The 16679-nt window shown below is 36.4% G+C and overlaps 1 protein-coding gene across 3 annotated transcripts in view; it reads right to left on the bottom strand.

Moving 5' to 3' along the window:
- The window catches only part of GABRB2 (gamma-aminobutyric acid type A receptor subunit beta2), a gene marked incomplete at its 3' end in the record, with an annotated part of 131316 nt that overhangs the window by 51843 nt on the left and 62794 nt on the right, over positions 1–16679 (bottom strand). For all 3 annotated transcript variants that reach the window (XM_079542593.1, XM_079542594.1, XM_079542595.1), the window contains exon 3: positions 10273–10355. In XM_079542593.1, coding sequence (XP_079398719.1) covers positions 10273–10355 — 83 coding nt within the window. The remainder of the gene's footprint in view (positions 1–10272; positions 10356–16679) is intronic.

Below are 16679 nucleotides of genomic sequence, written 5' to 3'. Positions count from 1 at the left end.
TTGGTATCCCTTAAGATGAAAAGCAAACTGGCATCAAGCCACAGAACAATGCGGCCCTGAATACAGTCTCAAGGCCAAATAAGAGCTAGTACATATGCCAATGTGTGCAAAAAGGAGCATACTGCTCATTTACACAAAGGTAGGTCTTCAAAGAAGAAAGATGACTAAAACTCAGTAAATGCATCACTCCATAGCACAAATGGTAATGATGTGCACAACACAGATGCCACATATTTGTAAAATATTCCACTTCTCTCTTCCAAAATAAAAACAGGAATTTTTGAGTTGGAGCTGACAGGGATTCCAGTCTTAGCAGACTTAAAGGTTTCCCATGTTACGTTAACATAAGATTTTTGCCCAGGCTCACATAACTTCTCAAGTTTCCCATGCTTTACTATGTTCAGAATTCTTTAATGCACATAGTGAAACACACAGACATAGGGTAAAATCTGAGCTTTATTTATTTATTTTTTTTTTTTAAAGGAAATTAAAATTTTTATCAAGTAATTTTATAATGAAACTAAGCTTTCCATACCCATAGTATTACCAGCAGTACAAGAAATGCCATTGTACAGTACAAATGCAAGGCTATAGTAACAAATTTTAGGGTACAATAAAAATTTTAGACATACAGCAAGATGTACATTTTTCTGTCCTCAGAGAAAACTGTAAAACCCTCTTTAATCCTTTCCACAACTGAAAAAGAAACAACAAACAAAACAGAAATGAGCAGAAGCTCATCTTGGCAAGCAAGAGAACAAACTTTGATAAGAACCTGGCTACATTTTGCAGGAGAGAAGTTATCATGCATTTACCTAATAAGATTGTAGGTCCCTCTAGACTTGCAAAAGGTTGTTCCTGAAACCTGAAAGGAAAAGAATACTCCTAAGTATACGCACACGGGACCACTAACACCAAGTAAGCCATAACAAAGTGAGAAACTTACAGTGTAAAAGCATTATGCTGATGGCGTTATCCATCCCTTTGATGCTTATCTGCTGCTCGCATACTGTGTTAGTTGTATAAGAAGAATGAGAAGGCTTCTGACATTGATGACATCCCTAGGACCATTCTGACTTACTTACTGATATTATTGATGATATCCATTCATTTTGGCTCTGCATAGAAAAGAAGATAGAGAGGAACAATATGTAAACAGAAGAAAAAATAATAAAAAAAAAGAATCTACTGTTCTTTGAGCCTTTACAGAATTTCCCCAAAACAGCGACAGAAAACCTCTCATGTAACAGGTTACAGAGGTTCAAATACTACTACTAATAATAATAATAAATAGAAACTAAATTCACAAGCAAAATGTAACTTACCAGCATTTCATTCTCAGGTTGTCTGTGTAACATTCTGATAAACGTCAGTCTTCCAGAAGTGACTTGTTCAAAAGACATGATCATTCCAGGCTGCAGTGAGGAACAAAATTCCTGCTTTCTTGGAGAGCACCAGATGTGTACAGATGAGCTTCTGTACAGTAAAATATGTGAATATACTGTGCTTTAATGAAGTTAGTTCTTGTAGCAGCCCACAAGTCTTTCCCTTGAAATAAGCTGTGCCTGCTATTGAATAAATATACATTTCTAATACGCGCTATCATTTAACCACTTCAGAGAAAAGAATAAGATCCATGATTTTACCAGGAAATAATTTCAATGGGTTATTCAGAAACCATCAGATCCTTGGATAATCATCCTTCACAAATCAATAACATACAACGGATGCAGCAAGGTATTTAATTCCACTCATGACAACTGCAGATTACTACTGAAAGATATTTCCAATATTGTGTAATCTTATCCAGAGCACAGTACGTTCACACACAGCGTTAAAGTGAAAAGGTATATTTTTATGTCTTAAAAATGACTTGCATCAATTCCTTGTTTCTTTCTTTTTGTTTTTCCTGCTATGTTGCCCTGTAAGTTACCATATAAGATTTTTGCCTAGGCTCACAATTTCTCAAATTCTTGTTACATCAACCAAACAAGATGAGCCAAAATCATATGATATTGAATACAGGTAGCCAATTGTTCTGCTGCTGTAGAATATATGACATACCATAAATTTTAAGCTATAAATTTATTTGCAATACATTCCTGCAGAACAGACTATCCATACCTGTACTCCATGCACAATAAAGATGATTTATACATTGTGCAGCTGCAAAACACAAAAAATTGCCTTTTAAATGTACATACAAATAGAAACTTTTTACCCAGTCAGATGTTCTCCTGAAATTTCTCGTTATTCCAGAGTAAAAGAATCCTTATTTCGAGAGCTTTTAAATCATAACAAGATTCAGATATTCCCACATTAAAGAAAAGGAGAAAGGAAGACACAGGGCGGTGAGTCTCACCTTTGTGTCTGGGAAGATCATGGAGTGGATCCTCCTGGAAGAGATGATAAAGTATACGCAAGATGAGGAGATGACCCAAGACAGCCAGTATGGTTTCACCAAGGGCAGACTGTGCCTGACCAATCGGTTGGTCTTCTATGATGGAGTATGGCACTGATGGACAAAGGAAGAGGAACTGATGTCATGTACCTGGACTTGTGCAATGCCTTTAACATGGTCCTGCACCACATCCTCATCTCTACATTGGGAAAATACAAATTGATGGGGTGAACTCTTCAGTGGATAAGGAATTTGTTGGATGGTTTTAGCCATGGAATTGTTGTCAACAGTTCTGCGTGCAGATAAAGACCAGTTATGAACACAGACAGTGGTCTGTCCTAAAACCAGCGCTCTTCAGCACCTTTACCAATGACATAATTGGTGGGTTTAAGTGTACCCTCAGAAGTTTGCTGATGACACTAAGCTGAGTGGTGGAGTTGACACAGTGGAAGGGAGAGATGCCACCCAGAGGGATCTGGACATGCTCAAAAAGTGACACACGAGAGTCTAATGAGGTTTAACAGAACTAAGTGCAAGATGTTACACATGGATTGACACAATCCCAGATATGAATACAGACTGAGAGAAAAAAACTCCTTGAGAACAGCCCTGCAGAGATGGACTTGCAGGATATGAGCCAGCAGTGTGCGCTTGCAGCCCGGAAGGTCAACAGTATCCTGGTCTGCATTAACAGAGGGGTGTCAGCAGGGTGAGAGAAGGGACTGACCCTCCCCCACCCCACTCTGCCCTCGTGAGGCTCCATCTGGAGTACTGTGTCCAGGACTGGGGCTCCCAGCACAAGAATGATGTGGAGCTGTTGGAGCAGGTCTGGAGCAGCATAATGAAGATAATCACATGGCGACAGCACCTGTCCTATAGGTTGAGGGAGGTGAGCTTGTTTAGCTTGGAGAAGAGAAAGCTCCGAGGAGACCTCAGTGGGGTCTCCCAGTACTTGAAGTACCAGCAGGAAGAGAACCAATTCTTTACAGTCTGATAGTGATAGGACAAGGGGGAATGGCTTTAAACTGAAAGAGAGGAGATTTAAGTTAGGTGTTAAGAAGAAATTTTTGCTCAGAGGGTGGTGAGATGCTGGAACAGGCTGCTCAAAGAGGTTGTAGATGACCAATCACTGGAGGCACTCAAGGCCAGGTTGGATGGGATCCTGGGCAGCCTCATCTAGTGGTTGTCACTTACTACAGTTGCAATTTAACATCTTCGCTTTTAAAAAGGTCAGACACTGGAACAGGTTGCATAGAGAGGTTTTGCATTCTCCATCTTCCAAGATTTTCAAGACTAGACTGAACAGAATACTGAGAAACATAGTCTGATCTCAAACTTGACCCTGTCTTGAGCAGAAGATAGACTAGAGACCCCTTTTGCCCATTCCATCTTGAATAATTCCAGAAATATACCTTTAAATATAAGCATGTACTAATAACCTTGTTAATAACTTCTCTTTTCCCCTATTAAAAATGACATTCAAAACAACGGACCTAAATTATGAGCCTAAAGAAGCAAACTAAAAAAAATCCCAGCAAGTAACCCATCCTTTGATAAACAAAACATAAATGATTGAAACTACATTTTTCATGATCCTCTCAACTACTAAGATATTCATCCCTTGATAAATATATACGTTTACAAAACATATTTTTTTTATGAAACTTCCAGTAATAAAAACAGTCTTTGCATTTAATTTTGATACACATCATGACCAGGTATGAAGTACTTCTAACACAGCTTTTTTTCATACTTACTTATTTCAAACAAATTGCTGGTTAATAAAAAAATATCTATCTGAAATATGTGAAGGTATAACAGAGATCCTACTACTCACTTCAGAAAAAAAGCAAACATTTACCTTGAAAAATTCGTAACTGCTGGAAACAGGGCTGTAAACTGACACATCCATCATCTCTGCATTCTTCTAGATTATTTATTGTATACAGGATTATCAGAGAAGATGCTAGAATGACGTTCTACAGAATGGTTTCATAGACATTTAGACATTTTCAAGATCCTTTAGCAAATGAAATTGGGTTTTCTGAAAATGGGTCCTTTTCATTTCCAGAATCCCTTGATAAAACGCACTTTTAAGTGCAATAGGAAAAATATACCACAGCTCAGACTAGTTAGGAAAGGCAAAATGCTTTAGAAGTTTTAGAACCATTTGCATTTTGTCTATTAATTTTTATGATTCTATATATTTTCTACATTTATCTGTGGAATGATATAAAAATGAACTTCAAGCTATGAATTTCTTCATGGAAAATTACATTGCCTATATTGTCCTTGCTGATAAGTATAGGTTGGATATTACATTGCTTTTCTAATTTGACTCCAGATTGCTTCAGAGCATTAAGAAGCCGGTACAGAATTTGTGTCATTCTTTGCTTATTTGGAAACTGTACAGACTCTCATTTTTGTTATGAGAGCTTCCAAGATGTAGACTGCTGTAAGGATGTACTTAGAAATAAAGGAAATAAGATATAGTACTTCCTTATGGAGTAACCATAATGTAACAGGAAAAATACACCTGTGATGTTACTTTAACTCCTGTCTGAAAAGCCTGACCAAAGTCCCCAGTGGTTGTTATTCACACTCAGTTATTAAAACACTGCAAAGAGTGGTTCACTTGCATAGAACCTGCCCCAGTCATATACACTGATTGTTAGTCTAAACTTTCTTACCCTCTTCATACTAGTTAGAAGAATCATGTGCTAGTTTTGTTGGTACTTTTTTTAGCCCTTACTGAATCACTCCAGCTACACAATGAAGTCACAGATTACCTTATCATTGCCAGTATGCATCACACCATTAAAATTAAACCTCTTTTATTCTCTCCTTGATATCTTGAAATGAAATTACTGTGGACAAATACAGTCTGTAGTACCTGTCCCAAGGAATTCACATTACAATCCAAATTAAGACATTAAGACATCTCAACATGTAAATGATAATCAAGAAGGAAAAAAGGTGCACTTTGATAATGAGGTCAGCTTCTACTCATGGAAGCATGTGATCCTGTACAATGCCTGCTATGCAAAAAATTACTTAACTGAAGGGACAAAGGGGACATGCTAGGTTTGATAAATGAAAAGAGTAATAAATGAACAACTATTTAGATTCTGATATTCAGTGGCCCAAACATCATGCATTCAGCTTTCTACTTGCAATGTAAATACTCAAAATGATATACTCTCTTGGTAGCCTCCCCTACTAAACACCCTGTTCCCTCAGGAACAGCAGAGCCTCTTGCTCAGCATCAGGCACATCCACCTCTAATCCAAAACCCTGGTCGGTTCCTGGGGTTGTACCCGTTGTCCCACGTGACCTGATTATAGCTTTGACTGATGGCCAGATCAACCACCTCCAAAGTAGTTGAACAAGAAGTATTTTCAATTTCTTTTCAGTGCTTTGAACGTACTTATAAAGTCACCTTCAGCGCACAAAAATGAATGGTTTTGTTGTTGTTTTCTTTTTTGAGATGAGCGTTCAGAGAGTCTGATTAGAAAGCGTTTGATACCGGGCTGTCCAGCCACTGGGAGGAATGATATTCTTCCACTGTGGTTCTTCCTGCCTTTTTCTAGATTTCTACCCAATTGAAGTTTTTAACCGATTTTATTTAGTGTGCTTCTGTGGCATTTCTGCCATCATACTGAAAAAAAAAATAAATGTGATCTGTAAGGTATTTCTGATCAAAACATCCCTGGCTGTTAAGTAAATGTCTCCAAAACAATCATTCTTCATTCATCACCAAAGCAGTCCTTCCTCCCCTGCTGTACATGCTGTTCTAATGCTGCCAACTTTCCCGGTTTCAAGTGCCCCATTTGCTTTGGCTTTAGACAGTAGAATATGTTTCTTTCAATGGCAAAACTTCAGCACACAGTGGAAAATGTTTCTGAGTATAGATTTCTGAAAAGAAACTCAGTGTGTTCTTGTTTATTCAGAAGCAATAAAGAAACGTAAAATATCATTGCCACACAGCAGGCGTATTCTGAATTATACTCCAATATAACATAAATATAGCTGTGCCAAAGACATTATGAAATGAGAGAAAAAAACTGAAGTAAACTTTAACATCGCTGTATGTCACTATGTAATTAAAACTGACAGAAGTCCAAATTTACCAGATGAATCTAAAATAATTACATTTGAAAACATTCAAATCACAATCATTTCCCTCTGTAATGCTAGAGAATATGCAACATGATATTTTATTTACGTTTATGAATACAAGGCAATGTTCTGCCAACTTCCTAATACTACTTTTTGCTTTTTAGCTCCCTTTAGTCTTTTAACTGATTTACTAAGGAATTGCTTTTTCCTTCAGAAAAGCAGCAGATAGAGAAAATTTTTCAAGAGCATCATCAGAAATTCAACAAACCTTCAAACTACAATGGCTGAAATAGGAAGCAAAAAGGAGAGTATTTGACTGAGTAAAGTCAATACACAAGCAAAAAAGAACAAGATCTCTGCTGTCTCCAAACTGGGTATCTATGAAATGAATGCAGAGAAAAACTGCTTTCCTTCTGGTATTATAACCCTGCAACTTAGTGTGTTGGGAAATAAGAAAAGAAATGCAGGGTGGATAGATTACACCACTATAGAAAAGACACTGTAAAAGTTTGGAAGTGTAAAACCAAGGAAAACCAAGCATTCTACATATTTTGGCCCCCTTTACATCTGAGCAAATAAAAAAATGATCACAGAGAAACAAGCTACCTATTTGAAGAAAAAAAAAAAAAGCTCTCAAAACTGATATTCTCTGAACCAACAAAAAATATCCTCTCTTACGTTTTCAACATCTAGTCCCAATAGTAAAGCAGGTAAAGTAACATCTCTTGTACCTTAACAGATTATACAGCCTCTCCCATTTTAGGTTTTTGCTTTAACATAAAACCCTGTTCTAACATAATTCCTAACTTGAGAATTAGTCTAGATCTATGGAAATCTACATTAACAAAAATTGATACTGTCCCCGTATTTCAGTAACTACAATTACACAAAGAAAAAAAGTAATCCAGGCATCTAAAAAGAAGCTAGACAACTGGCATCAATAACAGCAGTAGAGATAAAGGAAGAAGGGAAAGAATGGAAGGGCATTAGACACAATAATAAGCATGGAAATGGTATAAAAATCTATCATGGCTAAACTCCAAAGGGTTTTGAGCTAGATCTTTCTAGCCAGATCCTTTCTGCATTTCCAATCAAAGTACAATTAACCTGTACTTTACAAAAATGCTTGATATGGGGCTATCTGCGAGAAGACAATTAGTAAAGACTGATAAATAATGTGTAAAAAAATGTAAAAGAATAGCTAATGCTCAGTATAGAGAATGATTGCAACGTAAGTCTTTCTTTGTTATCATTAATATTTGTTAGCATTTCTGTGTGAATAAATTTTGAATGAAACAAGACCTGAAAGCACTGTACAGACAAAAAAAATAGGAAGAGCTGGAGAATTTTGAGGTCTGTAGTTAAATTAAGAATGCTGATTTATGTGAAGAGTGTTATAAAATATTAAGTCATGCGTCCTTTGAATATGCAAAAGGATTTCCACCAAGAGCTAAATCCCACTGCTGGAAGATGGGTGAGGAAGGGAAAACTCACTATAATGTTCCAGGAGAGGCTAGTATCTGAAGAAGTTATGCAGGTGTGTAAAAACGTAAAGGTGGCTCTTGGACCACATTGATGACAAAGGGCAGGGTAAATGCCATAATGCAACAGAGAATTTAGAGCATGGTCTGTGGTACTTGTTGCTCCTAAAGAAGAATGATAAACTACAGCATCTGCAGAGACTAGCATTTGCTAATTCTGCATTTCTTTTAACATAAAATAACAGAATGGTCTTATACGAGAAAGCTGAAACGAACTGGAATGTGCATGTTTTATGATATGAAGCTTATGAGGAGACCACATTCTTTAGATATATCATAACAACTACAGCAGGGCTGAGGAAGACATTAACTTTAAAATAATTTTTTTTTAAAAAAAGGACAGCGGACATGAGCAGTGAATACAATTTATGCTTCCTGACATGGAATTTAGAGTCTTTCTAACCATCACAAGAAAGCACTAGTGAAAGAAGTGTCCAACAGAACCAGCAGGCCAACAAAATAAGCTACTTTCAGCATGGAGATTATTGAGATTAATCAGTGATTATGACTTGAGTATCTGCATAAAATGACTCAAAAGTCACTTTCAGTCTTATTTACTCTACCTACCTACTACCGTTTTCTCTGAGGCAATTCATAAAGATTATTCAGATTTTTACCTGGACAGAGTGACGCATATAAAGAGTAATAACTTTCTAAAGCAGCATGAAATTCTTTCAAAGTGCAGTTCAAGCACTACTTCTATCCACATTCTTTAATGACCTTTATTACTGCAATGAAAGGCAGGCCAGCTAAACACAGTATCCTGTTTTAAATCCACTTTACTGCTGTAATGCTACAACTGAGCTAAGAGATAGAGCCACAGAGGAGCTTTCCTATAAGCATCCTAATGGCTATGGGAAATTAAGCATCCTCCTTTTCAATGCTATAATGAATACTGTATGTTTCATACCAAGTGCAACAAATACAAGAATCTCTCCAAACCTAAATACAGTTGTATGAGCACAAAATTCTTTTACACACTATCAGCATAAAAGGCTGATTTTTAAAGGCTGCAAGTATAAAATTCCAAATCAAATGTTATCAATATAAGTGATATAACCAACTGCAAAAAAAACCCAAAGATTTTATTCCTTCTCAAAAGAGCAAAGTCCATCACATTTGATGTTTGTGTGTTTCAGTCTAGAGAAGGGGTGAACTTTAATGGTAAAGACTTATTTTGCTTATTACATGAATGTAAATGAGACAGCAGTGTCTCAAGTGCAATCCAGAAAGACATTCTGAAATATCTTTAAATTACATTATATGAATGAAAACTAGACCCGAGTTTAAATCATATTCTTAAATGCTTTCTAGATCACTAAAAAGAAGTTCAACCATACCAAGCTCTTTTCAGACCACTACACAAGCTGCAATCACTTTGCCCACACATACACAAAAAAGTCCCATACAATCTTTTAAAATACATATGGTATTTTTTAAATACAGTTTTGTGGACTGTATCTTAATGCCATTACCTTTCATTTGCGTGCTCCATTCAACTTACTAATAGACTCCATCTGTTACATATGGTTCCCTTGAAAAAGGACATGTATCTTGAAACTGCTGATCCAATCTTATTTAGCATCAAGTATTGCACATGCACAATGCTGTCTTTACATAAATGAACATGAATTGTTTTGACTTGATGTACTTAGAGTCTGCTAAAGATTCAGTGAAAAGAGGTTTGAAATTCTATTTCACAACACAAGTTTTATTTACATGGATATCTTGATAGAGACATCAGCTATGAAATCAGAATATATAAGTAGTTGCACTGAATGCACTAAAAGCTTAAACACAGAGAGGTTAGAAAAACAAACAAATCATAACACACCTATTGAAAAGACAGTCTTAACCTTTTGCCATCATTTATAAATGGAAAGAAGCTGCAACATAGTTCAGCTGTAAGGGAGGATAAAGAACTGATAATAATCCTCATGCTCCTCACATGAACTCCAACAAGGCATTTGAATGAGACTTTTAAAGCTGAAAACTGTCAAAGCAGAATAACTTTTGCTAATCCTTGTGCCACAAATTACTAATCCATCTGGAAAGCTATTTTTTTTGCATGTGTTTACAAGGATCTAAATGTCATCAGACAGAGACAACTAGGTTAGTAGCATATAAAACAAATAAATATATAAATAAACGGAAATAAAAATGTCTGAAGCAGTTGACCACAGAATAAGTAGGATTTGCAGAAGTACTTACAGCTCTCAATCTCCAGCGTGCAGTTCTGTTCATCCAGCGGATATCTCCGTAGGTCCATCATACAAGCAGCTGTTGTTGTAATTCTAGGAAGGAAAAAGAAGAGCTTGTTAATGCGTCTCATTTCAATCTTTCTTTGACTGCACACAGTTGAAAGAACAAAATATATTTCTACAGACACTTGCCTATTTTTACTAAAATACTGTGTATGCTGGTTACTTGTAACTAATGCTGTTCCAAAAAGATTATGCCACTCTGGTGGGCAAGCAGACAAGAGTCCTCTTCATTCACATTATCACTGTACTGCAAGCATTAATAATCAGCAATCAGTTTATCCTGAAAAAAAATCGCCACGAATTAGGATAGCATTACTTCTTCCATTTTATACTGAAGAAGCCCAAAAGAGGAAGTCTTAAAGAAAGGTGGCAAAATAAATCTGAGGACGAACAAAGAAAGATGTGTACTTCATATCCTGGGTTAATACTCAAATCCCTTCATATGAACCTTAATTATTCTTTCCTTTGTTCCACAGTGCTTTGCAAATGAACCAATATTTTAGTTTCACATTAACAAGCAAACACTGTCAGGAACTTTTTCATCGAAGGTTTAGACCACGTTTGTGCCTCAACAATAAACCTTAACGTGGGTCAGGCATCTCCCTCAGAAGTGGAGACAAACATCTGTACCATAAGTAAATCTTGTGCGGATAGATCTAATACGGGAATAATCCTAAGCATAATAACATGAATCAAACCACAATGCTCAGCAGCATTTTATTAACTGTGTACCTGGAAAGCTTCCTTGTGTGTACACAACTTTTTTTTTTCTCTTCTAAGAACATGTAGCAATTAAAAAAAGTCTACTATTTGGCATCAGCCAATATTCGAAAAAACTATATTCTATACAGACTCCAAGTGGAGTTAAGTGGATATTTGGAGCATAAACAAAGATGTTTCTAGCCTTCTTTCCCTCTCCATCTGGTGAGAGCCCTTCTCCTACACAGGTTCTAAAGCCTGGCAATTTATACAGCCCTTTCAGAGAAACTAAGATTTTCTATGTTAGATACTTCGATTGTTCAGTAACTGTTCATAAACTTCTTTTACACTTTTCAATTTGACCAAAAGAGACCTTTCACTTGATGGACCTCAGTCTTCCTCCTTAAATACCTACTCTTCTCTAGAAGCAAGAAGTTACAGCTGTTTCAGGTAGACTCAAAATTCACTCCACAATGACTTCAACAATCCTTTCCACAAGACACCTGAACACTGTTAAAACAATAAGTATTTCTTGTTAGTATCCTTACTGCTGAACTTAACCGCATTTAGCTGCTATTCCAGGAAAAAAAAAAAAAAAAAAAAAAGAAAAAAGAAAAAAAGCAAAAAAGCAGCCCTGTAATTTCTGCAATGGAAAGAACAAGAACAAGCATCCTTTGTCTCTTCTTGAATGGAAGTCTGCCAGCATTTAACAAAAGCAAACTACTGAAGAATACATCTGAGTGCTTAAGTTCTAAGTGCACAAAAGATTCGAGAAACACCAGCTTGGCTGACTAGTAAGCTCTCTAATACCTCTCTGCAATTAACACATACTTCCCACTTGAATCTTCAAAACCAAGGCCTTCCAAATGAAGGCAAAAGCACAAATAGTGCTGTCTCCATGCTTTGAAACAAACAAAAACAAAATAAGCACAGCAATAAAAATCATCAGTAGGGCAGAGTTTCAATCAAAGCAAAACAGTAGTTTACAATGTCTTCAATTGAACTAGCTTATTCTTATCCGTAATGCAAATCCACTGGAGGAAAAAAAAAAAAAAAAAAAGAAATCTGTCCTTTCCTCTCTTCACACCTCCTTATATTTTTTACCCTGACTTTTCTCACCTATCGAAAATAGAAATCCCTTTCATCTTCAAAATTATTTAATCAACAAAACTGCCTTCTGATAATTATTAATGGCTTGCAATTCATGGTGAATAGCTAAATAACATTACCAATGAAAGAGCACCGAAGAATTACCCCCTTTTGAAAGATCTCAAATTCATGACTCGCAATCTATACCTTCTCTCAGAGGAAAAAACAGCAGTTCCTTATAGTTAGGAATGCTTGAAGCAGGAATACCACCTCCTACTAAAAGCAGAGCTGTTTTAATTTTCATAAAATAATTACAAATATTTTTTACACAGCCTGGACAAGCGAAAAAAATATATATTTTATTTTCTGTATAATGTAACCTTGAGAGCAAACAACGGACAAAGCAAAAGCTTTATAAAAACAACTCCATGACTCAACATGCTGCAGTCATTAGGAATGATGAGAGAGTAACAGTGCCCTCATGGAAACACTGTGTGAAATGAAACATGGTACAGAACTGTCTCATACACTAATTTTTTATTTGCTGTCAGAGAACAACATTGTGATAGTCCATTCTGTGATCCTTAATGATCTAAAGCAATCTTCAGTGCAATGACCTGCACCCCAAATATCTTGTAGGGAAAGTGAAGATGATGTCAATAACTCACAATAATTCAGACGACCGTTACTTCAGAGAAAACTGAAAATCAGTCCTTGTCTCAAACCTTAAGAAGGTTCCATGCACCATATAAGACTCAGAAAGTGGTCCTGCTCCTTTCTCAGACCAAAGCTGAAGATAATGAGAAACTCTTAAAACAAAATTTAAAAGATGAAAACAAAATAATACTGTCCTGGTAATGTTAATAATTCTTTTTTCAATACTGCCTAGGGGCTATTTTTTCAAAATCTAATACATTTTGTCCTTTCTGTAAGTTCAAGTGTGAAAATCAGAACAGCAACTTGAACAGTTTTGACATCACTGCAGAATACAGAACATCACTGAGAGACGGGACAGCCCTACTACTGATACGTGGAGACGGACAGAACCCGAATTCCTTTTGGAGCTGCAGAGGCTCTGCAAAGCTATGAGGAATAAGAAGCAGCAGAAACGTATTGTTGCCCTGGAAGGAAGCAGCTCTGACCTTTACAGACAGAGCAGAAATGACGAGTAAGGAGGTGAGAATTTCAGATAGCTCCTCTGAGCAGAGTGGTAGTACGAGAACTGCATAATACACTTCTCTGCTCCAGCACTGACAGACTGTGACCCTACTGAGTAAAAGGCAAGCTGAAGCCAAGGAAAATGCAAGGATTAATACTTTCTTCAAATGCATGCACACACATTCTGTTAAAGACATTGTGAGATACCACTTCAGATCTTAAGGCAGAATCTGATTCTCGATTAACAGGACCAATCCAAGCTTGCAAGGAAACTATTCTCCTTAAGACTGTGGCTCTTTATCACGGACTTCATCAGAGTTCTGTGCACACTGACTGGGAATTGCTATCTGTTTCTCTCAGAATCAGTTACTGAAGTCATGTACTGCAGCAACACCCACTGATCACCTCTGCTTCTTGGAAGCAGCCCTGCTGTGTGACAGTTGGAAGCACTGGCAGCAGCAGCAAGCACACCCCGTTTCAACTATGCAGCACAATCTGGGAAAAAATGTAATTCATTAAATCACTTTCCTGAGCAGTAATATTGGATTTAAACATTTTTCAAGGTTGTTAAAAACACTAACAGATCTGATTTTAAATTAAAATACATTTATTGCTAGTTACAGAGTTTGGAGATTTTTCTTTTGCCTATTCACATAAAATATAATATGAACACAGATTAAGTGTTGGCTTTCACAACAGATAAACAAGCGATATTTCTACATGCCCATCGTTAGTGCCAAACATCCAGCTACCGACTGCTATGATCTTTCAATTTCAAATTGTTCACAGAGTTTCTCAATGTGCTTTAATGTAAAAATAATAATAATAATAATAAAATGTAGAAACAGTTTTATTGGTGTCAATGGCTTAATTTGGAAAGAAATTATATACTCAGTTTTACACAGAATCTGTGCCGTCTTCTAATACCTCTTCTTAAAATGTTATATTTCCACCTAAGCTCCGACTTTTCTTGCTTTTCTTTTCATTTTGGGACTACCAAAATGACATTTAAATATTCTCTTTATTTCCTGCCCAACACTTACATATGTAAGCAGTCCCTGAAAGCACTAAGAGTGCTTGTTAAAGCTAGAAGGCACAACTCTAAATATACAGTGCTAAAACTTTTTCTAAAGGTAATACAAGATAGGGAGTAATTCTTGGAGCTGACAATACACAAGGAGTTGGAAAGCATACAGAACTTCTGAGCACACAAGATTTTCCAGAGCAAACTAAATATCTATGCCTGTGATCCTTCTTTCTCAGTCTAATTTTCTCCAGTGAAGGATGGGCTGTTGTTCTATCTGAATGTCAGCTCAAAAGACTCATGGAAAGCTGTAGAATTTGGCTGTTATTTTGTAGTAAAAGAATTGTCATTCTGAAGGATCAAATTTTTGCTGAAGATTTGCGTGTAGTGATGCCTAGTTTTCTTCCATCTCTTTTCCCACACAGCTTTCTTAATGTTTTTTAAATTAGATAGCATTGCTTGCTATCCTATCACTAAATCCAAAAATCAGCCACAACATTATGTTCATAATTCAAATCCCTGCGAAAAGCACACAACAGGAAAATCTTCTGGTACAATAACCTCAGCCTCTCCCTGAAATACTACAAGCTCCTTTAGAAGATAACACCAAGGGAACACAATGAAACAGATATACCAGAAGAACTAGAAGGTGCACTTCAGAATTTCAATATTTTATCACTGGGAAATGTATCTTTGTCTTTCAGCATTCACTTCATCTCTCCCTTTAAAAAGAAATAATAAATAAATAAAAGGAAGATCCCTAAAAAAAAAACCAAAGGATTTACAGAACATTGAAGCAACATGAGCACGGTGACTGAGTCAGTCTGTGAAAGAAACAGCCTTGGAAGAAAGAGCCAGTCCATCTCCTCTACTTATCCAGTTTATAACGTTTTTGCTGCAGGCCTAACACTAGAAAACTGAAAGTTCTACATCCAAACATTTTGCAAAGTATGTTTCTCTTTCCAGTAGGAACAACGACGTGTGCACTTCACTGAGACAGTGCCAGCGCTGCAATAAAAATTGCGTAATTGCAGCTATTTTTTTCTTAAAAAATTACACTGCTTCCACACAAGTCAACCTGCACACAACAAGTACATCACATATATAAAACATCTCTGAACAAGTTGTGTCATATTCAAAAGGAAAAAAATTATCATTATTCAAGTTCTAAGAGAAAAATGTTTGATGTGTTTCAGACCATATGGAACATCTTCACCACTAACTTTCCTAATTCTTGCTTTTGATTTTTCTTCAAAAAATTCAACTTGATATAGGGGCATGAAAAGCAAAAAAAGCACTACAATCTTACAATCTCTTTAAACATAGTTGTCTTACTGTTTTGAATTTATGAATTGGAAGTAAGCTTTCTCATGAGCAACAAGGATTTGGTATCTAATTCTCACTGTCTAACTCGCAGTTTGTTCTAACCAGTATGCTGAACTTTATACATACCCAGTACTATCATTTTTTCTTCTTGGATGACAAAGATACAACAGTCAATTAAATAACTGAAAAGTTAAAGGAAAAAAAAAAAAAAAAGGAAGTATCTTCTTCAGAAAATACGTACTGCCTCAGTGCACAGATTCTGCAGATAATAGTGCTATTAAAAATGTAGAAGAAACAACACATTATAATAGCTTATCTAGAATGAAATTGCCCACAGACTACCTCTTCATTGAGTCTTCAGAGAGGAACAACTACAGTAGCACTCCCATTCTATGCCGCAACACTGGTACCTGCATTAAAGTCTTGTTTCCCTCAGGAATTGTATCCAAATGTAGAATCACGTGCTCCTTATTAAACAGTGTGCAATTTCTCCTTTGCATCCCAAAAATGTCAGCATAAGCCGATCTCCAACAAGAGCTGGACACAGCTGCTGATGAAACCTGCAAGGTGGATGGCACTCGTGCTGACACAGTCTACAGCTCCTTCCTCAGCTAGTGATGAACTCGTGCCCAGGACAATGATCTTACAAAGAAATTGCATTTATTTATTCTTCATTTTCCTAATTTATGTTCTAGGACATAATTAATTCAGCAAAACAAAATCACAAAATATCACCAATTACTAACAACCTGCCTATTCAGAAAAGCATTTACATGGATGATCTGACAATAACGTGTTTTCAGAACTGTGGAGAAGGGAATTTTTACCCAACTAAAAAATTAATGTGAAAGTCAAAACAACCTTCAGCAAAAAAAGGGAAAAGCTGAATTACGATTTCAGCTTATTTAGTAATTCTTATAGAAGCAGCAAGATAAGAGCCCACAGTGCCTTATTCCTCTGGCTTTTGTGAGTCAGAATAAGAAGACTCATTTTCCATAGGGATATGTAAATAGAAATACTAAATTTATGTGGACTCTTCATAAGCAGAATTACCCTCA

The sequence above is a fragment of the Tetrao urogallus genome, assembly GCF_951394365.1.
Source record: "Tetrao urogallus genome assembly, chromosome: 14".
In the NCBI taxonomy this organism is placed as follows: Eukaryota; Metazoa; Chordata; class Aves; order Galliformes; family Phasianidae; genus Tetrao; species Tetrao urogallus.
This window is presented reverse-complemented; position numbering and strand designations above follow the sequence as displayed.